At 38.4% G+C, this 26564-nt stretch overlaps 1 protein-coding gene and 1 long non-coding RNA gene across 3 annotated transcripts in view; one reads left to right on the top strand and one right to left on the bottom strand.

Moving 5' to 3' along the window:
* The window catches only part of ASCC3 (activating signal cointegrator 1 complex subunit 3), a 280545-nt gene that overhangs the window by 182510 nt on the left and 71471 nt on the right, over positions 1–26564 (top strand). For both annotated transcript variants that reach the window (XM_048493913.1, XM_048493903.1), the window contains exons 22-30: positions 3764–3918; positions 5533–5631; positions 6183–6351; positions 16034–16254; positions 18518–18603; positions 19343–19509; positions 19615–19760; positions 19874–19994; positions 21566–21708. In XM_048493913.1, the coding sequence (XP_048349870.1) occupies positions 3764–3918; positions 5533–5631; positions 6183–6351; positions 16034–16254; positions 18518–18603; positions 19343–19509; positions 19615–19760; positions 19874–19994; positions 21566–21708 (1307 nt within the window). The remainder of the gene's footprint in view (positions 1–3763; positions 3919–5532; positions 5632–6182; positions 6352–16033; positions 16255–18517; positions 18604–19342; positions 19510–19614; positions 19761–19873; positions 19995–21565; positions 21709–26564) is intronic.
* Positions 350–23387, bottom strand: LOC125431189. Its single transcript, XR_007244290.1, has 3 exons — positions 23160–23387; positions 14132–14136; positions 350–360 (listed from the first exon to the last, which is right to left on the bottom strand). It is a non-coding gene; the product is annotated as an uncharacterized LOC125431189 (long non-coding RNA).

Here is a 26564-nt window from a genome sequence, read left to right on the forward strand (position 1 = left end):
CTTGGAAGTATGAGGAGAGGCACTGCATACTTCAGAAAATGCTTTCCCCACCTGAGCTTTCCAAACAATCTGAACAGCAGATCAGTAGAGTTTCTTGAGCTCAACACATGTGTGTCTCGGGAGTTGTCGGCTTCCTCCATCCCCTGAAAATCATTACAAGTTGACTGTGTCTTTCCATCTGCACCTTTGCATGATTCTATCGTTGCTTTTTATGCATCCTTTGAGGTTGTGATCAAGAAAAAGTGGAGTGAGCCAACAAGATCCAAAACTATTCCTCATATATTCAAGGGGTTTTGTTGATTGCCAACAGATGTCATGTCTTACCTGCAGATTCCCCAGACAGATGTCCCTGTTGCTGCTCTTACATTTAAGACTGTTCTGTCCATTGACTCAAATGAGATGCTGTCAGACCAGAATAACTTTCAGGCAAAGAGATGGCGTTGTGCAAAGACTCAGAGCTTCACCTATGAGCATCCACTGCTGCATTGTCAGAGCAGCCTTCCTGTCAGAGCAGCCTTCCTGTCATTTTGAAAGCATATACCTTTTATTTCCATTTTTTTGCTTAAGTCATTTTACAATAAGCATCTGTTTAGAACAGTGAATAACAGAAATAATAATTAAAAGTAGAATTTAAAATATCTGCTTCATATTTAAACTTTCTGTCTACTCCATAGAAAGCAGAGAAAAGTCTATTCGGCAGACTAGACATTAGCAAGAGTCCTCATAAATAAGGATGTTTTGTGGACCTTGCCAAATACTGTTAGGATGTTATCATTAGTAACATATCTTGGAAGACTGTGCCACGGAAGAACAGCATCAATTGCAAAAAATATGATACAGTAACTCTAGGATCCAGGTTTAAAACCTTACTCTGTCATGATGCTTACTGGATGAACTGGGGCCAACTGGAGCCAATCACACTTTCTCAGCTTAACCTAATACATGGTGGTGTTAGGATAAAATGAAGATGGAAGAAAATTACATAGGCTTGAGGACCATGGATGAAAAGTGGAATGAAAATGTACTAAATAATAATAAAGGCTTCATTTCTTAAGTATACCAAATGCCCTGTTTGAAGGGACAGATAGAAAATCTTGCTGAGAAGATCTAAACTGGTCCTTTGGTTCACGTGAGGGGACACAGTTCTTCAGATATATTGTGTGGCCACGAAGGGCAAAGACGTTATCTCTGTTCCTGGTCTTGCAGTGTCTTTCAGCAGTGATCATAATGCTTTGTATTTTCACCATACCCTAACTGGCAAACACCCCTCATGAGATACACTGTAAATGGAAGCAAAATCTCTCACAATCAGGACCTTTAAAAGTGTCTTAACTTGAAGCAGTTTTATCCCTTTTGTTCCTTATAATCTTCCTCTATCTTTATGGAGATTTCAAATCAAAATGTCATTTTTTTAAGATTATGGGAGCATTTGGAACTCAGCATTCTGGCAAGAAGCTAAGACTGTCTAGTGCTTTGTGACTTACAGGACAGCTTGCCACTGTGATTCTAGCAGAAGTGACAGCTCTCAGGGTTTTCAGAATAGAAGAAGAGTTCGGATTTATAACCCACCTTTCTCTCCTGTAAGGAGTCTCAAAGTGGCTTACAAACTACTTTGCTTCCTCTCCCCGCAATAGACGTCCTTTGAGATAGATGGGGCTGAGAGAGTTCTAAGAGAACTGTGAATGTGGAGGAGTGAGGAAACAAATGCAGTTCACCAGATAAGAGTCTGCCACTCATGCGGAGGAGTGGGGACTCAAACCCAGTTCTACAGATTAGAGGCTACTGCTCATAACCACTACACCACACTGGCTCTCAGTGGTAAAGAAAGGTCACCACAGAGTAGAATTAACTTCATTGCTTAGGGACCAGTTTTTGATGGTACATAATTTTAAAACATCATTGGCAAGGCGATTTAAGACCTTGGAAATAAAGCCACAAAACTGATCCTGGTCAAATAACTCTTTTTAAGGATGTGTTCAGTTTTTGTGTTCCTCTAGTGTTCTAAAGTAATCATGGGAAACCTAATTTATCTTATCCCTCAAGTTCCTAGCAAAGAAGCATTTTGAAATGTATAATCTCAATGGAATCTTGAGGAACAGAAGCAAAAAAGATGTTCTCTCCTTACCTGACATAAGCTCATTTCCACAGTTGAAGTCATCCTGTCTACTGTTGTTAGCCAAGGTTCAGCTACAATCTGAATCAGTTTCATTACTGAATGTTGCCATTTGGCCTAACCTTAACACCCATTTTTTTTTACCAATATGTTTGTAGCCTGTGCTGAAATGCTGACAAATGGAATCTGTCCATTTTCCCAGCAGGGAACAGTGTTTGCAACATGAGGAAACTTCAGTGTTTACAGAGCCAAAGGTTTTTAGCAATCCTTCAGAGTTTCCTGGTACAAGTGCAAAGGTTTCCTTAGCTAGGAGTAGCGATAGTACCAGCAAGATGCATCATTGCTCTGCCAAACAAGAAAGTGTTTCTTTTTATTTCTCCTGGACAAAAGATCAGGGAAGCAGAGCTCTACAACTTTAGTCTTTGGACAATGTCCAGTCATGTTTTCATCTCCGACGTCTCCCTACACATTATTTGTCGGTTTATTTTTATTTATTTATTGGTTTGTTTATTTATTTATTCCATTTACACCCTGCCCTGCACTGAAGTTCCCGGGCAACTTACATAATGGGGTTAAAAGCCCCATTAAAACATTGCTTTTGTTTGCAAATGTTTGTTTACAAAGTTTACACCCTTCCTTCTGCCCCAGTAGAGTCATCAAGGCAGCTGAAGGTTTAAAATAGGCATGCTAAAATATATCATAATAACAATTATAAACAAAACTAAAAAACACATTCAAAAAAGAAAATCAATCATTAAAATACAAGGCAGGGAGGATGGGTTCCTGAGGGATTACCAGATGAAATGAAAAAGTCTTCACGTGGTAAAATAAAGGGACAGAAGAATATGCCTGCAGATAGAGTTTTAGTTTTGGTGCCACAACTGAGAAGGCTCAAATTTGGGTTGTCATTTGCCTAACCTTCAAGTTGTGGGTACTAACAGCAGGACGTTGGAATATGGCTGTAGGCGTAAAATAGGTTGCCACCCACTGTTGCCACCCTAGGTTATTGCAGTTAATATCTTCTTATTCCGTCCTGACTTCCCTTCATTTTGGGTTGATTCACAAATGTATGTTCTTGTCTCAGTGATGGTTATGGTTGTGAGAAGCTTTATGTTTTAAAGCACTTCTCAATTCATGCCTCAAGATAATCTGTATTAGGGAAACTCTTCACTAAAAAGTATGACTGTTGAAGCCATTTCATTCAAGAAGGCTCTGTTCTCTCCAATGTGAAATCTTCCTTATATTTAGATTGTAAAAAGTACAAAAATGTGTCCTACATTAAATAAGGTCAGGTTTTATGTTTGTTGAGGGTACATTGTGGATTTTAAATGCCAGGTCGAAAAGTCATAGGGAGAAAAAGGTTGCTGGCTTGAAACAGTATGTTGTGGTGTAAGTTTTTAATAGTTATTTAACCCCTTAGTGACACCTAGATGGAGCATTAAGGATAGGTTTGCGATCTGTAATAACTAATTCAAGTTAAATATTCAAGCATGCTTGGTCAGGAGAGTCAGTTATTTTGCCCTGAAACAACAAACAAGCCAGCATGATATTCTCCAAGGGACTTTCTAAAAGTCTGATGTGTGATTCCCCACTCTCACCTCCCCAGGTCTAGTGAATACAAATGTGTATTAAGTTGTATTTGCTTTGCAGGTCACATACTGCATCATGTGAATATTGGATTAAAGGTCAAACAGTGTGTCCATCAAATTCCCTCCATCACAATGGAAGCTACTGTCCAACCGATTACACGGACTGTGCTCAGAGTTAGGTTGAACATCACTTCTGATTTCAAGTGGAATGATCAGGTAAAAGCTCCTAGAAAGTAAAGCCAGAAAAATATGGTGTATAATTTGGGCTCAAGGTCACTGCTGCAGCCAGATAGTTTACAAATCATTAGCTTAGGAACTCCTACACCTCCATGGTTGGCTTGAAGGAGCAATAGCCAGGCTGATTAAAGTGACCCTGGGGAATTGTGGGTTCCAGTTTATATGGCACTGAACCACTGTAAAGTCCCAGAGTAAAAGGAAACTACCTGAGGTTTGATCTTAATTAAGGTTCATCATTATGTTAACATTTCCAATGACTCTCAGAGATGTAACACTCCTTTTCCAAAATCTAGATTAGAATAAGATGAATATAATAGGTGTGTTATCCTTCATGTATTGTCAATGTTGATATTTGAACTGTTCCTAATTATTTCGAGATGAGCTAAAAGTTTACATAAAATAATCCACTTGAATTCTGACTTCACTATCTTGGTGAAATTCACTAAAAATATTGGCATCCAAAGCCTTGACAGACCACATTTGTACATTTTATCAGTCCTTTGAATACAACATAAGAACATAAGAACAAGCCAGCTGGATCAGACCAGAGTCCATCTAGTCCAGCTCTCTGCTACTCGCAGTGGCCCACCAGGTGCCATTGGGAGCTCACATGAAGGATGTGAAAGCAATGGCCTTCTGCGGCTGTTGCTCCCGAGCACCTGGTCTGTTAAGGCATTTGCAATCTCAAATCAAAGAGGATCAAGATTGGTAGCCATAAATCAACTTCTCCTCCATAAATCTGTCCAAGCCCCTTTCAAAGCTATCCAGGTTAGTGGCCATCACCACCTCCTTTGGCAGCATATTCCAAACACCAATCACACGTTGTGTGAAGAAGTGTTTCCTTTTATTAGTCCTAATTCTTCCCCCCAGCATTTTCAATGGATGCCCCCTGGTTCTAGTATTGTGAGAAAGAGAGAAAAATTTCTCTCTGTCAACATTTTCTACCCCATGCATAATTTTATAGACTTCAATCATATCCCCCCTCAGACGTCTTCTCTCCAAACTAAAGAGTCCCAAACGCTGCAGCCTCTCCTCATAAGAAAGGTGCTCCAGCCCCTCAATCATCCTCGTTGCCCTTCTCTGCGCTTTTTCTGTCTCTTCAATATCCTTTTTGAGATGTGGCGACCAGAACTGAACACAGTGCTCCAAGTGCGGTCGCACCACTGCTTTATATAAGGGCATGACAATCTTTGCAGTTTTATTCTCAATTCCTTTCCTAATTATCCCCAGCATAGAGTTTGCCTTTTTCACAAAGCAATTTGCCTTTTTCACAAAGCAGAACATTCTACAATCTGTGTACTGAATGTGTAACATGAAGCACAGTTTCTCTTAGGAGGCCCCTCTGGCTGCACAGGTACATGAGGCCACATAAGTAGTAGATAGAGCCGTTGCTTTCCTCGTGGAATTAATTAAATTAAATGTGTTTTGTGAACATGTGGTATAGTGGTATGCATTCTGCATCCTGTCATCTACCCATCTTCATTTGCATCTGTTTCTTGAACTAACGTGATCCCCAATTTATTTAACATGGAATCTGAAAATCGTGAGGTATCTAGGATATGTTTAAATGTGTCCATTTTATTTTTGTCCTAGGTCCATGGCACAGGTGGGGAGCCCTGGTGGATTTGGGTAGAAGACCCCACCAATGATCACATTTACCATTCAGAATATTTTATTATTCAAAAAAAGCAGGTAAATAAATAAAGCATGCAAATGTCTTACACAATGAAATAAAATGCACATACCACTAAAGTTTTAATGAACTTTAATTTAAAATATTGTAGCACTGTCTGTGTGTGTTGCTTTCAGATTCATATTCTAAAAAATTCTATGTAATCGTTTTCTGGCATCTCTTCAAAAGCAAAATCTAATAAAAGATTTGTCCCTCTCATGTGTCTGAAAGTGCAATTACTTTCAGAATAAAATCAAATGTGTGACGTTTCCTTCTGTTACACTTGTCAGTGCAGATTGTTATGAGCTACAATTCCATCAGACAAAATCACTTAATAAGCAAGGACACATTCTACAGTTTAAGCCATTTAGAATACAACCTGTCTGTAAAGCACGATAAGTATTTTAAAAAAAAATGGCACTTCTATTTGCAAAGTATTTCATGAATGCCTAGGAATGTGCTATCTTTCTGTGCTTTGTGTATTTTCATTTGTCATATAACAGGGCAACAAAGGGCAACCTAATTTTATCCATCTAAAAATTAATATAGTGTTATATGTTGTTTACCACAGGTCATTGCAAAAGAAACTCAGCTGTTAGTGTTCACCATACCAATCTTTGAACCGCTACCATCCCAATACTATATCCGGGCTGTGTCTGATAGATGGTTAGGAGCTGAGGCTGTATGCATTATCAATTTTCAGCATCTGATTCTACCTGAGAGACATCCACCTCATACAGGTAACCATTTCCAGAGCTGAGATCCTGCACAGTCCATGTACATTGATTTCTAGGGGAACTATGTGTTCTAGGGGAACTATACCAGTTTTGCAGGTTTATTTACTTCTTTACTTCTCTGCACTGTAGTCTGTTAAGGAAAATCCAGCAACAGTAGTGTGAAAACAGTTAACCAGTTTTTAAGAAAATTCTGTAACTTCTATTCATGAAGTCTTTTACTAGGCAAGATTCTTCTTAAAACATTTTGTGCTAAATAATAAAAGTTGTAGAATTTTTAGTAAGATTTTTATGGAAAAGATGGAAGTGTTTCTTCAATATGTTAATTGCTAAAGTACAGTCACTATTTCAATTTTTTCAAATCTTCACATTGAATATGCAAGAAGTTAACATATATCTTGTTTGTTTCTTCTGGCATATCAGTGAACTATACATCAGTGTGCCTGGTGCCGTTGTATCAACTCCTATTGTAGTCATGTCTGCCTCTTAAAATTCAGCACGCTGAATTTTAAAATGCACACGTCTGACCTGTAAGTCCCTTTTTAACATGTATAAATTCACACATGAGTATGATGTGTTTGGCCATTGTTCTGAGGTACCGAAACTGTCTGGTTAAACATATGTACCCTATTTATCTGATTGACTGATCAGTGAGTAGCATTCAGAATAAACAAAAAGATATTTACACATCACCAGTTATGGAACCTCTAGGATTTATGGTAATTTACTGCCATTCCCATCTGGTTCCTCAGAAACAATGAAGTGTACAGAGGTCCTGCTAGACAAAGATCAAGAAAAGGCCTTTCTCCTTTTGACAGATCCCAAGAAATCACAGCATCAGTGGGGTTGGTGAAAGCATTCTAAAGTATCTACAAAAGTATGTTAAGAATATTGAGCCTCAATACAGTTTATAGCTTTCCAGCTCTACCATACTGAGAAGAATCATAAAAGGGGACAGAAATCTTGAGTGAAACATAAACTTCAAAGAAAGCATCTGTGCAACAAAATCGATGCAAATTCCCTTTAATTTGGTCGGATTCTAATCCATTCTAGTTATGTGCATATACTGCATATTCAATCCTTTAAAGTTTGCCATTGTTTAGTAACCATTTACTTCTATAATAAATATGGCTTTTTTATATTGAAGTGTTTTTAATATTAGTAAAAATTGATATATGTCAGTCAAGAATGAGCTACAGAGCTTCTTGTGGTGATATTTCATTTTTCTTTCATCAGTGTTGAAGGGAGGGGGAACTGTGCCCGGGGCATGAACATTATCCACAGGCACATAGTCTCATAGTAGTGTACAGAAGTGGAAATCAGTGCTTTGGGGATGGCAGAGTTTCTGCCATTTTTAGATAATGAGTCCTTTGAACTGGGATGCAAAATCTGGTTTTTATGCGAGTTACTGCTATGAGATCAATCTATGCTCTCTGGGGGAAGGTGGTTCAATAGATAATCACTGCAGTTCCTAGGATGTACCTTTTGCCCCCCCACCTTTTAAAATTTCTAATATATTGCCAATAAAGTCTATAATGCAAGTTTTCTTTACCATTTCATCAGCAATAAATTCCTGATTGGTCAGAGTCCTTTGAATTAATCAAATTACTTCTTTCTTTGAGATCAAAATTGCTTATCTATTTAATCTGTTTACATTCTAGATGATAAAATATTGATATTAAAAGAAAGCACAAAGAGGTTAATTGCCTTTTAAATCTGTCCCAAAATGTAGAATTGCCAAAACAAACTATATTTTCATTGCTGTTCTTATTCTGTATTTCCTTTCCACCCACAGGTGGTCTTGAAGAGTGATATTTTAATGATTGTTCAGGTTCCACCCATATTTAATTGCTATCCACTTGAAAGCATTCTGCAATTTCAGCTAATGGTAGAACAAATGCATAAAGCCACACCTGCCTGGGATCCTATTGTTTGTAGAACACTTTGCTTAATCTACAACCTATTCCAAGGGAATTAACTAATAACCATTTTAAAAGCACACGTTTGTAATAAACAATTGGATGGTTATTTATTTAATACATTTCTTTGGAATAATATTTGAAATATGTTCTTGAGGTTGTGTTCATTTTTATGACTGAGGATTTACCAATTCAGGACAGCTTTATAGCCTTCTGTCTATTTAAATCTTCATTACTGTTTTCAGTTTCCTATCATTCTATACTCATGCAGGTTTTCTTGTTACTGAAAGATTTAACATTTTACTCCTTAACAGCTAAATTTCTTCCATTTTGCATTTTAATTCCAGTATATCTGATTAGTATTCATTGTTTTTTATATCCAGATACTATGTGAAACTGAACTGTTGACGATATCTTCCTGGAGTAGGTTTTTGACTGGATACATTTTGATTGGATACACTCAATATAAATATTAGTGCCATCCTAAACAGTTATACCCTTCTACTTCCATTGATTTAAATGTGTCTGAAAGTTAACAATTTATGTTAAATCATGTATAAGAATTTGGATCAATTTAAAAATTATATTTATTTAACTTCTGTAAGAGATAATTCTACACCAAAAGGTTAAAAATACCTCACTAAATTCCATGTCCATGCCTTTTAAATCTGTCCCAAAAACATAGAATTGCCAAAAACAAATTATTTTTCATTGCTTTCAATTCCATGTCAACTTGTTCATCATCAAAAGTCATAGCTATTCATTTTTACACTGATTAATATTGACAGTAGTCAAAAATCCATAAAATTAAATGGAATATATTCAAACATTTATTTAAGCTAGAGCAGGTAAAGACTGTGTATATTATATAACAGATCAATATGTTATATATTTATTTAGCTGTATTAAGCAATGCAATTTAGCATTAACACTTTACCAAGAAAGGATCTTTCTCTCATTTTAAATGTGTTAGATAGTTTGGGCTTCAGCTAACTTTCTAAAATATATATATGTATCTGGTGCTGGTACTGTTAGTCATGAATCCCTCATGCCTAACAGACTGCCTGGTTGTTCTTGTAAAGGTAGTTCTGGGTTTGGTGTTAGAAAGCCTAGAACCCTGGAGGATTTCAGAATCCATATCTGGTGTAGCTTACACCTTCATAGCCAATACAATAAATATGGGACACATTCTTCAGGTCACGTATTCTACGTAATACTTTGTTCTGAATTTAAAGGATATGGTCTAAGGATGGACTTTGACGTGGCCTTTTTCATAGACAGATCATTAGTTGATAGTAGGCTTGGTGATTAAGTAAACCCAAATCAGGGAAAACCCTGAAAAAAAAGCCATATCTTTGTTTCAAGTTTTTCTTTTACCAATTAATAAAACAGGTGATTTAAAATGCCAAATACACCTGACATCAAAAAAGGCAAATAGCATTCAGCTTTTTTGGCTTTTTAAACCTCCTTTCTCTCCACTGCAATTTCCAAAGCCTGGGTGGACTTCTGAGCCTGCAAAAGAGGGGAGAGCATGAAGGAACAGTCCCACTTCAGTGCTTTGCAAGTCCTACCAGACTTGGAAAACAAGGGCAGTTGGAGAATTCAGCCCCACATGCAGGATTGCTCTCCTGCTTTTGCTTTCCAAACCCTGGTGGACTTGGAAAGCAAGGCTGGGGGGAAGTCCTTCATTCGGGGCTATTGGGCTTGGAAAGCAGGGGTAGCATGGCCTGATTCTGCATGCGGGACTGCTGATTTTAAAGTCCAGCCAGGAAAGCACCGGCAGGGGCAGTTCTCTCCCTCTCCTGACATTTCCCAAGCCCAGCAGGAGGGACAGAGAACTGAAAAATTCCAGGTTCATTTAACCCAAATATTTTCAGTAATAGTCGAATAAAGCCAACGAATATTGATTTTATTTGGCTTTACTGAAACATTCTGAGTTTACCAGTATTTTGTTTTGGTGTGCAAATCTAATTGATAGGAATTAAAGCTGCAGCATTCACAGACCTCTACAGGTAAAGTGGTATGCCCTTGAAGATTCCTAGTACCTCAGTTTTTCCAGCAATCACTTGGCAGATGATGAATGATTTGAGATTCTATTAGATTCCTAAAGTAAGGAACTGAACCAGGACATCTCTGTAATTGCCTCTAGAAGTCCTGTTCCAGTTCATACTTATTCCCTGGAAATAGAGCCTATTAAAACATTAACAATAGTATGAAAAACAACAAAAGACTATAAAAAATAATAAAAACAACTAATATGAAAAACAAAAGGGTAACCTACATCTGGAAACATTCAAACTACAGTCCAATTCCAAAAAGGAGGCATCAAAGACTGCAGCAACTTTTGGACCTTGACATTAATAAAGTGATGCTCAAAATCATACAACAAAAACTTTTACCATATATGGAACAAGAAATGCAGGGTTCAAACTGGATTCAGAACAAGAAGAGGACTAGAGATCGTATTGCAAATTTACATTGATTACTGGAGCATTCAAGAGAATTTCAAAAGAAAATCAGCTGGTGTTTCATAGGTTACAGCAAAGCTTTTGAATGTGCGGATCATGAAGAGCTATGGTTGGTTTTAAAAGAAATGAGTATTTCACAGCATCTGATTGTATTAAAGTACAACCTATAGTCTGGATACCAGGCTACCCTTAGGACAGAATATGAACGAATAGAATCATTTCTCATTGGCAAAGGTGTTAGGAAAGGATGTGTTATATTTCCCTAGTTTTTCAATCAACATTCACATAAGGAAAGCTGGATTAGATGTACATGAAGTTAGAGTGAAAACTGGTGGAATGAACAGTAATAATCTGAGATATGCAGATGACATCAAATTACAGGCAGAAAATTGAAATTGTTAAAGATTTTCTATTGCTTGGCCCCATCATCTACCAAAAGGAAGAGTACATCCAAAAAAATCAAAAGGAGATTAAGACAAGGAATGGCAGCCATCAAGTAAAAGATCCTAAGGTGTAAGGATGTGTTGCTGGCAAGCAAGATCAAGATAATTCATACTATAGCATTTCCTGTTACTGTGTGTGAGTGTGAAAGTTGCTCAGTGAAGAAAACTGACAAGAGAAACAATGATTCATTTGAAAAGCAGTGTTGTAGGAGAGTTTTATATATACCATAGATGGCCAGAAAGACAACAGATAAGTGGATTCTCGATCAAATAAATCCTGAACTGTCCCTAGAAGCCAAAATCAATAAACAGATGTTATTTTACGTTGGTCCCATTGTCAATAATGCTAGGTGTTTTAACATATTTTGTATATTACTACCTCTTTTATGCCATTAAAGGTTTTTGTATTGAAAAAAAATAATGCTGGGAAAATTTGAAGACAGCATGAAAAGAAGAAGACCCAACGTGAGATAGATTTCCTCAATAAAGGAAGCCAAAGTCTTCAGTTTGCAAGACCTGAGCAAGGCTGTTACTATAGATGTTTTAGAAGTAATTATTTCAGAGAATTGCTATTGCTTGGATGAGTTTCAATTTATTTCATCTGATAATTCCAAGTTGCTTGGAAGATCTTTATTATTTCCTGTCCCCTTGTCTGACTGATGATATCTTGGTGGCCAGTTTGCTAAATGGTAGTAGTATTTTTTAAATTATCTACAACCTACTTTTTAATTACCTACAACCAAATTAAGAAGTTGACCTTAATAATTATAGTCCTGTTCCAGTATTGGCATTTTGGATCATCGTGCTCAAAAGCATATGGGTTGAAATGTTCAGGGTGCTACTTGCTCAAGCTGAATATATAGGTGTGTTTCAGCGATTTTTAAATAGCATTGGGAGCTATTTTCTATTTTACCACAGGCTGCAATAAAAGCCATACAATTATATGCCATTAAAGGTTAAAATTGAAATTGAAATTGAAAAGCCATACAACAATAAAATCACAACAGTAAAACCCAACAACAGTAAAATCACAATAAAACCCCATCCTAAAAACCCAAACACAATCTAAAATCTCCAGCACCCACCCACCCCCACGCCACAAAAAGAGAGGGGCATACGGACACCTTGGTCCTCCCGCCTCCCTGTAGGGGAAGTCAGCCAAAGAGCATAGTCTTTTGCAACTCCAAGATTGTAGGCTCCTGGTAAACCTCTTGAGGGAGGGTATTTCCCAGTTTAGTGGCCACTGTAGAGGATGTCCTTTGGGCTGCCCCCGCCTTACTTACTTACTTCTGAAGGGGGCAGGACTGCCAGTTGGGCCTACTCCTTTGATCCCAGCACCTGAGCAGGAATATATGGGCAGATAGCTCTCTCAGGTACCCTGGACCAAAATCATATAGGGCTTTATAGGTTAGCACCAGTACTTTGAATTGAGCTTGGTAGAATTACAGAATTTAGTGCAGACTGTTCAGAATAGGGGTCATGTGGTCCCAGTGCAGAGCACCAGTCAGCAGTGAGCTGCCAAATTCTGCACCAGCTCAAGCTTCTGGACCACCCTTAAAGGCAGCCCTGCATATTGCACATTACAGTAACCCAATCTGGTGGTTATCAGACTATGAATGACTGTGGCCAGGTCATCCCAGTCCAGGAAAAGGTGGAGCTGGCACATCAGCCAGAAGTTTATGGGCCCAGGAAAAAGTGGAGCTGGCACCTCAACCAGAGATGTTGATAGGTCCTCCTGGTTGTCGCTGCCATCTGGGTTTCCAGAGACAGCATCCCATCCAGGATGACCCCAATATTTTGCACCCAGTCTTTCTGGGGTAGAATCACCTATTCCAACACTGGGGCCCCTTCCGCACACACAAAATAATGCGTTTTCAAACCACTTTCACAACTGTTTGCAAGTGGATTTTGCCATTCCGCACAGCTTCAAAGAGCACTGAAAGCAGTTTGAAAGTGCATTATTCTGCCTGTGCGGAATGAGCCCGGGTTTCCCTCAATCCCCCAGACTCAGGAGCTTGATAAACAGAGCACCTACATCTTATAAGGATCCAATTTCAATTCTTATAAGAATTCAATTCATTCAATGACCCTCATCCAAACCATGACAGCTGCCAGACAGCAGTCCACCATTCGGGCTGCCTCACCTGATGCAGATGGAACCAAGAGGGTGTCATTTACAAATTGACCGGTAAATTTACATCATATTCTCTGATGATCTCCCCCAGCAGCTTTATATAGATATTGAATAACATTGGAGACAGAACCGAGTCCTGAGGAGCTCCACAAGAGAGCTCTCAGGGACTTGGTGGGGCTACAGGAGGTAGGACAAGAATCACTTATTTACTGGAGCCTTCCACTGTGGCAGCATGAGAACCACTGCATTACTGTGGACCCCAGTCCTAGCCCCCACAACCAGTCCTGAAGGATACTGTGATTGATGGTATCAAAGGCCGATGAAACATCTAGAAGTACCAACAGGGACAACTGACCTCTGTCCTTTTTCCTGAGGAGGTCATCCATCAGAACGACCAAGGCTGTCTCTGTCCTGAACCCCCATCTCAACCCCAAACTGACATAGTTCTAGAAAATCAGTTTCATCCAACTGTGCCTGCATCTGCATTGCCACCACCCACTCCAGGACCTTCCCCCAAAAGAGGATATTGGCTGCCAGGTGATAATTGTTGAAATATTCTGGGTCCAAGGATGACTTCTTCAGGAGGGAGCATACCACTATCTCCTTCAAGGCATCTCCTCAGTCCTTAAGGAGGCATTCCGCATCTTCAAAACTTAGTCAGCCAATCCTCCCAGCTAGATTTAATCACGCATGATGGACAAGGATCCAAGGAATGGGTGGTCAGCTGCAACCTTGCATGCAACTTGTCCATGTCCTCGGGTAATAACAATTAAAACTGATCCCAGATAACCTGACTAAATGGTTCTCTGGAGGCCACCTCACGCTGCCTTGGTATTGGAAATATATAGAACAGGGGTAGGGAACCTGCGGCTCTCCAGATGTTCAGGAACTACAATTCCCATCAGCCTCTGTCAGCATGGCCAATTGGCCATGCTGGTAGGGGCTGATGGGAATTGTAGTTCCTGAACATCTGGAGAGCCGCAGGTTCCCTACCCCTGATATAGAAAAAGAACAGGCACATTGTGACGTTGTTAATGTTCCTTGACTTCTAATCAGCTTTGATTATTATTATGGCATCTTTTAGCTCTCAAAAATGGAGGCTTGAGGTGATTTTGTTGCTTTGAGACAGATGTTCCCACTGATAGTAGGAATCATTTGTTTCTTTCCATTGGAATCATTTTCTGGAATTCCTCAAGGATTAATTCTGACTCCCATACTTTTTCAACATCAACGTGAAAATATTGATAGAGCTAGTTCAAACTGTTATCTAGTGTATTCAAATTATCAGTTCACAACATGGGGGAAGGATGGGCTTTGCATCTGAAGTTACAGGTTTCAGCCGTGGTCTGGAGTATCTTTTGCAAGCATCAGGTGATATGCCAACTATTCTTTCTGCTGAAAGGCCACTGTCATTAATACCTCAAGTACTACCTAGATTAGTATACTTTGAATGGGGCTGCCCATGAAGACAGTTCAGAAACGGCAATTGATGCAAAATGTTGCTGCCAACCTCTTTTAGAGTGGCACAGCTGGTGGCCATCCAGAAATGTTATTATGTTTCTTATTATGCTTCCCTATTCATTATGCTCCCCAGCATGTCTGCAGACCAATGTCTTTTCTGTACCATGTATACTTACTGTTAACTGTAGCTGGAGACAGAAATGGATGGAGGGGTAGGAAAACAGTGGCAGCTCAGGGGACAAGATCTATTTCCACTGTTTACCTGTATGGTGCGCTTTGTCTTTGCCTGCCCAGTTGAAAGGGTGAGGATTCCCATTGGCTGTTAGTCTTCTGATGGAATGCCTGTAAGGATTCTGAGCAGATCACTGGTACAAAAATGCTATAAAAATGTTATAGACAATAACCTAATCTGTTCAGAGACCAACCTTAGGATGTTGACCGTAGTCGTATGCCTATGCCATGTGCTTATTAGGCCATCCGCATAGTATATCGGTGTTTAAGGTGTTGGTTATGACCTCTAAAGCCCTAAATGGCCTGGGACCACACTAATTGCCATACAGACCAGCCATGTACTGAGGTCATGGCAGCGGGCTGTTGGCAGTCTCTTCCCTCTCTGAAGTGAGGGTTAGGGAAGGGTGGATATGTTTTGGGTATGTTTTCAGGTATGTTTTTGTTTTAGGTATGCTTTTTTAGGAATTATCATCTGTATATGGTGCTGTTTTTATTGTAATTTGGGAAGCATTTTTAGATTGTTGTAACCCACCCTGGGATGCATTTGATGGGCAGGATAGAAATCTACTAAATAAATAAATTCTTCTGACTTTCTTAATCAAGATTTATTGCAGCATTCTCTTTCTGACTAAATAATCATGCCTTTGTTTTTCCAGCCTTTGAAAATCCTTTATGTAGGCCATGATGTCTTTTGAATTAGTTTATTTATGTTGGTCCTCATAAATTATGGGGCATATTTGCTTCAGTATGGTAGATTTAGATGTAATTACAGTAGATTTGAAAAGACAATGGCCTTTTGTGAAAATTATAGACCCCAGAATAGCTGTTAGATTTAGCCATGCTCATTTGAAAAACAGATCTTTAAAACCAGCTCTGTTTAGTTCTCTTTTAAGATCATTTTCTCTTTTAGAGTATGAGTTCATGTGTGATATTAATAGTAATATTTATCTATGGTTTTCTGTTTTTGCCTTAAGAACTATCTATTGTACTTGATTGCACATTTAAATGTATATTTTGTTCCTCAATTTTCAGAATTACTGGATCTCCAGCCTTTACCCATCACAGCTTTGGGAAATCCCAAATATGAAGCTCTATACAAATTCTCTCATTTCAACCCAGTTCAGACCCAGATATTCCATACACTGTACCATTCAGATTGCAATGTTCTCCTTGGTGCTCCCACTGGCTCTGGGAAGACAGTTGCAGCAGAGTTAGCGATCTTTAGAGTTTTTAACAACTATCCCATGTCAAAGGTTTGTAAAATTACTTTCTGAGCAATGTTCCCTTTCTCTGCTTTTTGCTGATAAGAGTCCTGAGCTAGCCAGAACAACTGACATTAATATTTTTACTGTAGACATCTAAATAGTCCGTCACCATATTTTTGCCTGATTAAAATCACTAGTGTATACAAATATTATTCTTGTTCTTAAGAAAATGTAGATAGCCACATCTACATCCATAACATAATCTAATGATGATCTCAGAGCCATACTTTCCCTACGAACAGGAATAAGTTTGATTATAGCTAAACAAGAACATTGATTAAAATATTAGCCTCCCCTTTTTGTAATGGTTAAGAGCAGTGGTCACTAATCTGGAGTTTGATTCCCTACTTTTCCACCGAGTTTGATTTCCTACTTTTCCACATGAGCAGCCGACTCTAATGTGGTGAACCAAATTTGATTCTCCAGTCTCACACATGAAAGTCTGCTGGGTGATTTTGAGCTAGTCACAGTTCTTTCAGAACAGTGTCGATCTCACCTATCTCACAATGTGTCTGTTGTGGGGAGAGGAAGGGAAAGAGATAAGCCTCTTTGAGTCTCCTTGTGGTTGAAAAAAGTGGGGCATTAGTCCAAACTCTTCTTCTTTTTCTGATACAGTAATTTACTGGGTGAAATTCCTTCATATCTATATGGAGGGGAATCCAATCAAATCATTATATCACAGAATTAGGCTTCATACTTGGAAAAATTGGCAGTGTTTAATTTTTTCCGAGTTTGGAGGTCATTCCAGATTCTTTAGGAGAGATAAGATCTAAACTATGAGTTGTCTTATTTGGGAGGAAGGACTCCTTAACCTCCTTGCTCTCTATTGGTTTTTATTTTTCAAGTTTGCTCTCTCCCCACATGTCCAGACTTCTTCTCACACTCACTCACTTCAGGGCCGGGCAGGGACAATAATGTAGGTTCTCCCAGCAATGTCTTTTCTCTGGGCCAAGTAATTTATTTATTTTTATTTATTTATTTATGGGATTTCTATACCGCCCAATCCCCAAAGGGCTCTGGGCGGTGTACAACATGGATTCCATATACAGTATATAAACAAAACCCCATTAAATTAAAACGTAAGTTTAAAAGTTTAAATATTTAAAACGCAGCAGTAATTGACAAAGTATAGCAAATCCCTGGAGTACCCTCAAGCCATGCCATTGTTCATCTCAACCCCCACCTTTCAGCAGGGTAGGGGAGAATTAGTGTTTCAGGTTGTCCTAATCCAAGTTATATGGGTAGGCTTTGCAGTGATCTGATGTAGGGCTGCCTGGGGGACAAAGTTCACAGTGTTTTAGTCATACTTTATTTGTTTTCTTAAGATGTTTGGCTTCGCTGTGGGCTTGCAAATTGAGACCAGACGATGTTGTTGTCTGTTGTCCCCTGGAAGCAATCAGCAGAGGCGTAGCTGGGCCAAACTGTGCCCGGTGCGCAGTCTAACTTTTCCGCCCCCGCGACGCCCCACCGCGGCACTCCCCCTTCCCCCCCTTACCTTAGTTCCTTTCCTTTTTCTAGAACTTTTTCAGGCTGAAAAAAAGGCCTTTTTGCAGTTCAGGCTTTAAAACGGCCTGATGGGAACTATACTTCTCAGGAGACCTTGTGAGCCCCAAAGTCTCCTGGGAACTAGTTCCTCAGGCCATTTTTAGCCTGTACTGTGAACAGGCCTTTTTTTCAGCCTGAAAAAGTTCTAGGGAAAGGAAATGAACTAGGGTAAGTGTGGGAAGGGAGGTGGGGGAAAGGGGGAGGGGCCTAGGAGCGATTTTCCGCACCTCCCAGGCGTGCACCCAGTGCACGGCGCCCCCCTTCCCCTTGTAGCTCCGCCACTGGCTCAGCAGCTCTGATCTCAGGAGAAAGGACCCAACAGTGGCTGTTTGGGTAGTGTAGCTGGTCACTGTACTGAATTAAATAAGATACGATGAATTGGTTGACTGAATGATGGCATATTTATACATAGCTTTATTGACTGTAAAATGCAGTTCTGAGTTGTGGCTTAGAATTTACAAGCATGCATTATTGGCTCAAAGAATTAAAAATGAACTGTTACAAGCATTGTATCTTAATTAGAAACCTGGTCTAAGTGACTAGATAAAATATTTAATTGTATATCGTAACTGTTGGCTTTAACTTTGTAGAGTTAATTGTTGACTTTTAGTTAGCTCTTTAACTCTGAGAATGTACAAAAAGTTATTATGCATCAGTCCTATTCTTTTATTGCTTTTTTCTGCTTCTGTTGGGCTGTGCCTTGCAGGCAGTGTATATTGCTCCTCTGAAGGCACTAGTGCGGGAGAGGATTGAGGACTGGAAAATTAGGATTGAAGAAAAACTTGGCAAGAAGTAAGTGCTCTCCTATTTTCATTGCTGGGTCAAAAAAAGAAACTTTTTTCCCAAAGCCCTATGATAAGACTTTTCATTTCAGGAGCTTGTGTTTATAAAGAATGGTTGGCAGAAAAGAAATTGGTAGTGGTGCAAATTCTTCTGGATTGACAAGTGTATGTTGACTACACTCTTCATAACGCAAGCTTTTCACAGTTTAAAACTATTGACTTCTGCACAGGATTGCCCTGGACATGTTGTCATTCATTCTTGTTAAGAAAAGTCATGTGTAGATTTGACAGTCCCTGGAGCACCCTGGCTATAGTATTCATAGTACTTTGATGAAATATTTCCATTTGTGAAATAGTTGTACAGGGTAGGATTAACATGTATAAAATTAACTTGATGATAGTTTTGATGAACCTTTGTCTGAAGTAAATAGAAAATCAGTTGAGCTCTCAGTGATTGACAAGATCCTCTGTTAATATGGGTATTTTTCTACTGAATGGGATCTCCATGTTGCCTTTGACTCCTCAGAAAGGAACTGCTATAGCTGTCATATATTGGTTCCGTTTTTTTCTGTGAAGGACCTGAATAGAAAGTTGGCCCATGTCTAGGACATGTACAATCTACTTTTATATTCAACAGAATTGTCTTATTTACTATATTTTTATTCTGGTTGTAGATCTGTGGTCTATTTCAAAATAAATAGGAATTTGTGTTGTATTGCTTCACAATGACCACTTGACTCCCTTTACAGGGTTGTGGAATTGACAGGGGATGTGACTCCTGATATGAGGTCAATTGCCCAAGCTGACCTTATTGTTACTACACCAGAGAAATGGGATGGGGTCAGCAGAAGCTGGCAGAATAGAAGCTATGTTCAAAAAGTTTCCATTCTCATCATAGATGAGATCCACCTGCTAGGTGAGCATCGATTTCATTGTTATTATTGCTGGAATTGAAGTGTGCTCTGGCATTGCTACCTGAACTTTAAAAAAAATGATGTTGTGTTCTTTCTTTCTTTTCTAGGAGATGAAAGAGGCCCCGTGCTAGAAGTTATTGTGTCTCGCACTAACTTCATTTCATCTCACACCGAAAAGCCTGTCAGAGTCGTAGGTCTGTCCACTGCATTAGCAAATGCCAGAGACCTTGCTGATTGGCTAAATATTAATCAGGCAAGTAGAAGACTTTGAGCATCTATTTGTTTTTCAAAATAGCAATCTACAAGTATTTTTTAACAAAAGCAAACTTATACGTAAGTAACCCATCATTTATATTTTCTCTCCAGTTGGGACTGTTCAACTTCAGGCCCTCGGTGCGTCCAGTTCCATTGGAAGTTCACATTCAAGGCTTCCCTGGCCAGCACTATTGTCCTCGAATGGCCAGTATGAACAAACCAGCATTCCAGGGTATTCTGGCATATTTGTAATTTTTTTTGTAAAGTCTGCACTAGACAGATTTATATCATATGTTATTGTGTGCTTTCTTGGGTTGTTTTAAGAAGAAAGTCTTTAACATTATGACCCTGCTTCATGGCTCATGCATTAGCCTGCTAACATAACACATGTCAATGGAACATGAACATATTTCAAGCAAAATATTAGAAATTACTGTTCATATTTGACACTATGAAAATTATTTCATATTAATATTTTAAGATTTACAAACCTATAAAACCTTTTTTGGTATTAATTCAGAAAGTGATTTTCTTCTCTGGGAAGCTTTAAAAATTGTAAACATAAGTTTCATGTCAAGCTAGGCTTATTTAATTTTGCTTTCAAGGCAGTAACCATAAATGTCAGAATTTTCAATGTGTCCGGATATGACTCTGTTTTCAATTTTTTATTCTTAAACTGGCAAAGAAGATAGATTTAGGAAGCACCCTCATATTTTACAGAAACATGTTCTGTGTGGGTTCCATAAGGAATATTTATTATATCAATTAAAAAGAAGACCTCAAATAAATTTTGTGATGTGAACTGCTGTTGATTGTAAGGCGACAGTTGTGAGGTGACTTTTTAGCTGATCTAATTAGCCTTATGACAGAAGCAAAGTATTGATTGGAAACTAGAGACCAATCTTGGTAGTTCAGATAATTTACACCTAAAAGAGGAGCATTGCAGAAAAACACTAATGAACAATAAATCTGTCCAGAACTGTTCAGCCACACCTGTTCCCGAAGCAACAAAAATTCATTAGCTGTCAGGTTTCTGTTAGGAAATAGATATATTGATATCTGTATGAAGAAGATGCAGTATTAACACTAACAGAGGAAGTGGACTGCAGCTCACAAAAGCTTGTGCCTAAATAAATGCATTAGTCTTTAAAGTACAAGACTTGGACAGTATTATATCACTTATCTGCCCATGACTCCCATCTACCAATGTGTATTGCAATGTTTATACTAAAATTGTTCTGTGTTTAATACAGCACAATACATTCAAAAACACTCATGAAGCATTGAAGTTATTTTACAATCTGCAAATTCTTTGAAGTTTTAAAAAGTGAATACAAAGATTGCACCTTTAAACAGTAGTCTGCTTGTGTTAATGCTGTTTCTGTGGTCAGATTCCCAAGGAAATGTGATTTGTGGCTGTTCTTTTCCTTACTTTTTTGATAGAATGTAGTCATGAATACGTCAACAGTTTGCTTTATAATAGCCATCCTTAGCTCATAAAATTTTGCTTCAAGGTGAAATTTTTCACACTCAGCAAGAAAACCTTTAAAAAAATCAAACAAAACCATGCTTGGCTTGATTATTATAATGTAAGTACAGAAACCCTTCAACCCATTGTTATACCCAAGTTTTGCTGCAAAAGCTCACTTGTGGAAAATTCCTTTATGCCAAAGACAAATGAGATGTTAAATTTGCACCATCAATACTTTTCATTCAGGTGAATCCATTGCTGACACAAGGAGGATGCATAGGAAAATTCTGGTTTATAGAATTGCATAATTCTACATTTTTCTTTTTCAACAGCTATTAGGAGCCATTCACCAGCAAAACCCGTTCTTATATTTGTGTCATCCAGACGCCAAACCAGGCTCTCTGCTCTGGAGTTGATTGCTTTTCTGGCAACTGAAGATGATCCAAAACAATGGCTGAATATGGATGAAAGAGAGGTTAAGTTCATGCATTTTGTATTAACTAATTAGATTAATTTGATGAATTATTGACAGATCTAATAGCATTAGAGATGACTCTTATAAAAGCATTGTTCTAAGACTTGGTAGCATTTTTCTAAAATTACACCAGAGTGCTGGTACACACATAACATGATTGTTTAATTTTGTTTGGGAGCAGGATCGTGTGATCTTGTCCTACCCTCTGCCAGTTCCTTTTGAAATATGAATCTCCCACAGATCACTGTTGGTCACTTTTGCACATAGCTTAAAACATAGGTTCTGCTGATAATGCTTGTCTTTTATCTATGCTTCTGTAAGATGAGAACCTGGTCTCAAATGTATCTACTTATATGCCTCTAGCAGCTGAATAATATTCTCCTAATGTCAATATAGTGCCACAGTCCTTAATGTATAAATAAGGGCCATCAAGGCAAGACCAGCTCATGGTGACCCCATTGGAGATTCAGCAATGGTTTGCCATTGTCCCCCTGGGACAGTGGTGACCGCGAGTGGCTCTTCCAAACGGGGAACTATGGTGCACAAAAATGGCAACAAAAAGTGGCTGCAAATTGTGCTACTGGGCAGACTCCCCTCATACACACGTTACAACACCAGGACTCACTGCTAAGACTCAAACCAAGGCTCTAGGCAAGAATCCATAAGAAGCATAGATCGCCTCCTGCTTCAGAAAGTGAAATGGAAGGGAAGTAGCACAATGAACTAATTTTCATTTCTCCTGAAAAGGGAAGAAGAAAGTTTAACTAAGGCTCAGCCAAAAGAAGGCTTGTAGAGACTGAGACTTAGAGGATTCAGATTCCCTGAGATCTTACTCCTTCAAGGAGTCAGACAGAGAAGAAGGTGAATGATCTGGTGAAGATACTAGACAGTTTCAACATGAATGCTTTCAAACCCCTAGTTTTGCCCTCCTTTTGTGCCAATCCTAAGCATCCTTAGGAAAAGGGGAAAGGAGTGGCACACCTTGGATGTCCATAGGACTTTAAATAGATATATCCAGGCTACAGAGGCATTTATGAGATCTAATGCCTTATTTGTCCCTTATACCAAATAGGCTGGGATATAAGGCTTCTGAAAGTTCCATAGCCAGAGGGATTAATCTCTGCATTCATGTGCCTTACAGTGGCTAGAGTTCTCCATTCACAAGTCGGTAGAGCTCCTTATTCACCGAAATGGATGAGGACAGGTATTCTCTCTGAAGTAAAAAAAAAGGAAAAGGAAAAGGAAAGAAAAATCCCCCTGCCCAGAAGATTCTGGTCTCAGGAGTGATGCCTTTAGGGGCTTCTCAGATTCAACAGGGAGAGAACACCTGGGAGACACACAAGTTTCTGTCACCCCCTTGGACCCCTTTCAGGCATCTTATGGTGAGTTGGCAGACTTCCTGCGTCCCAGGACAAGCGCCCAGGCTAATTAGCCATTAAGAATAAATCTACAAGTCCCACCTACCAAATAGATGATTACAACTCAAACAAGCCACTGGACCAGACAAATTAAGGCTACTGTGGACATACAGTGACTTGAAAGATCAAAAAGGTAGATGAGCAAAGATCTGCTCTCTCTTTCAGTAGCCAACTTGGCTTCACTGCTTCAGATTGTCTGCTAATCTGGTCTAATGGTAATTGCTATACTTAAAAAAAACACTTTATCATCCCAATGATTTTTTTTTTAAAAAAAAAAAACCAAACTTCTCATTCCTAGAAACCCAACCCCCCTCCCCCTGAAAAAATAATACTGAAATTAATTCAAAACTCAAATTTCTTCCTGTCAGCTTTCTTCGTTGTCCATCTTTCATACCCGTACATAGTAATAGGGAATACTGTGGTATGAATTATCTCAATCTTGGTCAGCTACACATTCTTACACTTAAGAATCTGTTCTAGCTCTTCATGACTGCCCTCCCAGTCTCACCTTCTCCTAACTGATCACAGTGTAGTTTTCACATCACTTTCTAAGATTTTTCTTTGAGAGAATCTGTCATCTTTCTTCTCTTCTATATAATTCTTCAGTGTATTGTTCCCATATTTATTTTGTCCTATTCAGTTAATTAAATAAATATATCAGTTTAAACATATATTTTCTGCCTAGTTAACTAGTCTCGTTTTTTGTACTTATTTATTAATGTGTTACTACTTTCAGTGGTGTAGCACCAAGGGGGCAGAAGGGTGTGCGACGCATTGGGCGCGCACCGTGGTGGGAGCGTGGCAGGGGCACAGGGTGCACGCATAGCCCAGCCTCAGTTACCCTTCACTACGGCTCTGACTACTTTATTTATCCTTTCTCCAGCAATTTAGACATATAATACATAGACTTCTCCCCTATTTTATCCTTGTAACAACCCTGCAAGGTATGTTAGACTGAGAAACAGCAACTGATCCAAGGTTACCCAGTGAGTTTCTCCCATAAGCAAGTATTTGAATCCAAGTCTTCTACTGAGTTCAACTCTAAAAGCTTTGAATTAGGCATACCAAGAGCTATGCCAATTAATTATGTGGGGGTTGGATTGGCAGAGGGGTCCTCTGTCGGGATTTGCAGCACAGCTTCCTTCTGTAATGTTGTTTTTGTTGTAAAAAAACTGCCATTTTCACCTTAACACGGCAGCACTTTAATTTCATTTAGCATCTGCACCAGATGTGAGCTCTGCAATTATATTTTGTTTTAAGACTTCATAACTTTTGTGATTCTTTTGTTTGGCATATCTTTCTTCGCGGGGCATTTCAGACAATCGATGAGTGTTATGCAGTGGCATATGGTCTGAGTCTGACGTGCTTTGAAGGGGGTACAGAGTACTAATAATGAGGATTCTGTGAAAATGGGAAAACCAGTACGGCAGATATGCTTTGAGAAAGTATGAGGTTTTTAGCATCTTGAAACAATATATCACACTCAAAGGGACAGAATTGGGCTGCACAATCTGTTAGCTCATTCTTGTCCAATCTGGTCTCCTCCTTTCTTTTGGAGCCAGCATTGTCATCAACTTGCTGAATTATATTCTGACTGGAATGAATTTCAGACACGGGGCAATGTATCTTCTTAAAAGGAGTTCTGTCTTTCTACAAAAGGTTCTTAGGTATAATAAATTATTAAATACAACAAAATAATTGCATTAATATTAAATTGATGAAAATTTTACAAATGTGTAAGAACACTGGGAAATGGCCACTTACTAGTTTCTAAAAATACTGCTGATTTTGTTATATTTCTGTCCCATGCAACTGTTTTCATTTTTTTGTCAAAATTGTTTCTATTTTATTTTGTTATAAATCTCCAAGTTTCAGCTTTCAAACACGCATGAACAATCAACAGGTTACATAAATTTACTTAAGCTAGGCCAGACACGTCATAGTAATACTTATTCATCCTCTTAAAAGAGTGGACATGTTAATATATGTGCATTGCCTTAAGAGACTGGCATTGTTTTCCTTAAAAAAATTAAATAGTTCATATTAAAATATTATTGGAAAGCCTAGATAATTATTACATTGGTTTTTGTCCTTGAGTTGGGTATCTCGCAAACATCTTACACTAATAACTTCCTCTTAATTTCACTGAGATTATTCCCATTGTAGCTGGCCCAAAATCCCCCTCTTGGCATCTTCCTACATTTATCTTGTTTTAAAAGTTGACTGTAATATTAATTCAAAAATAAAGTCAAGGGAAGACTTTTTTAAAAAAACTGGAATTCTGGAATGTGCTTGTGGGAAAAATAGTTTTTATGGCATTAATTTATGTGAAAGTGAGGGGGGTCTTCTAGAAACAGCCAAGATTCCCTGCTGCTAGAATGACAGGATAACAGTTCATATGCCAGCTCTCCTGCTAAGGGTCCTTTATTTTTACTGTGTTAAATTACACAGCTTTGCAGGTATGACTAACATCTCCACAGGACACAATTGTAGTACAAGGCAGTGGACAGATGGAGTGGGGGGGGGGGGGGATAACAACACTATCACAGTAAACATTAAGAACTTCCTTTCTAAATAAATTTCCAGCAGTGTCTTTTTGTGTATCAGGTGGGAGGGTGTTGTATCCATGAAATTTACTAACAAAGGCAATAATCAGCATTAGAAAGCTGCCTGTGCAAAATAAACATTCTGACAGGCTTTAAACATTATAGTCACTGAATTTAATCCCAATTATTTTTAAAAAGAAAGCCTTTTTATTGTTTTTATATGTGTTCTTCATTTATAGCTTGCCTTTCTCACTAGTGTTGAGGATTGAACAAATATGATTGGTACACTTCCACAGTGCAATTTTAAGACAGCAGTAATGCGCTTTGTTGCATAATGAACACAAAACAATATTATATTACTTAATGTAATACAGCAACAAAAATCATTAATTTAGTTTTTGTTTCCCTAAAGAAATCTGTATTTTATTTATTTACAGAACAATACAAGTCAACTCATATGCCTCATTGCTTTTGTTAATGATGCTTTTTTCCTGGATTAAAATATTTTTAAAAAATTATAGTTCATTATCAATCCATCCCATTTTCAACATAATGCATCAAGCTTTGTTTCTCATCTGATTTTAAATACCATCGGCATGGAATCTGAAGTTTAAACTATGTATCATTTAAGTTTTTTAAAGATTATATTTTTAGCTGTTTTTCCATCAAATTTCTCCATAGATGTATAACAATGATAAATTCTCTATCTGAAGGAAAGGTTATCATCACATTAAAAATGTGTTTGGTCTTCTTTTCTTTTACAGTCATACATTTCTGCAAGTATACAGTTTCCTTATGTTTCCAATCTACATTCTGGTGGGTGCACAGAGGTTCTCCCCCTCCCCTCTCCCCCTCCACACACACACATATACACCTAATTTACGATGGGTGT

Source organism: Sphaerodactylus townsendi, linkage group LG01, assembly GCF_021028975.2.
Source record: "Sphaerodactylus townsendi isolate TG3544 linkage group LG01, MPM_Stown_v2.3, whole genome shotgun sequence".
NCBI classification, from domain to species: domain Eukaryota; kingdom Metazoa; phylum Chordata; class Lepidosauria; order Squamata; family Sphaerodactylidae; genus Sphaerodactylus; species Sphaerodactylus townsendi.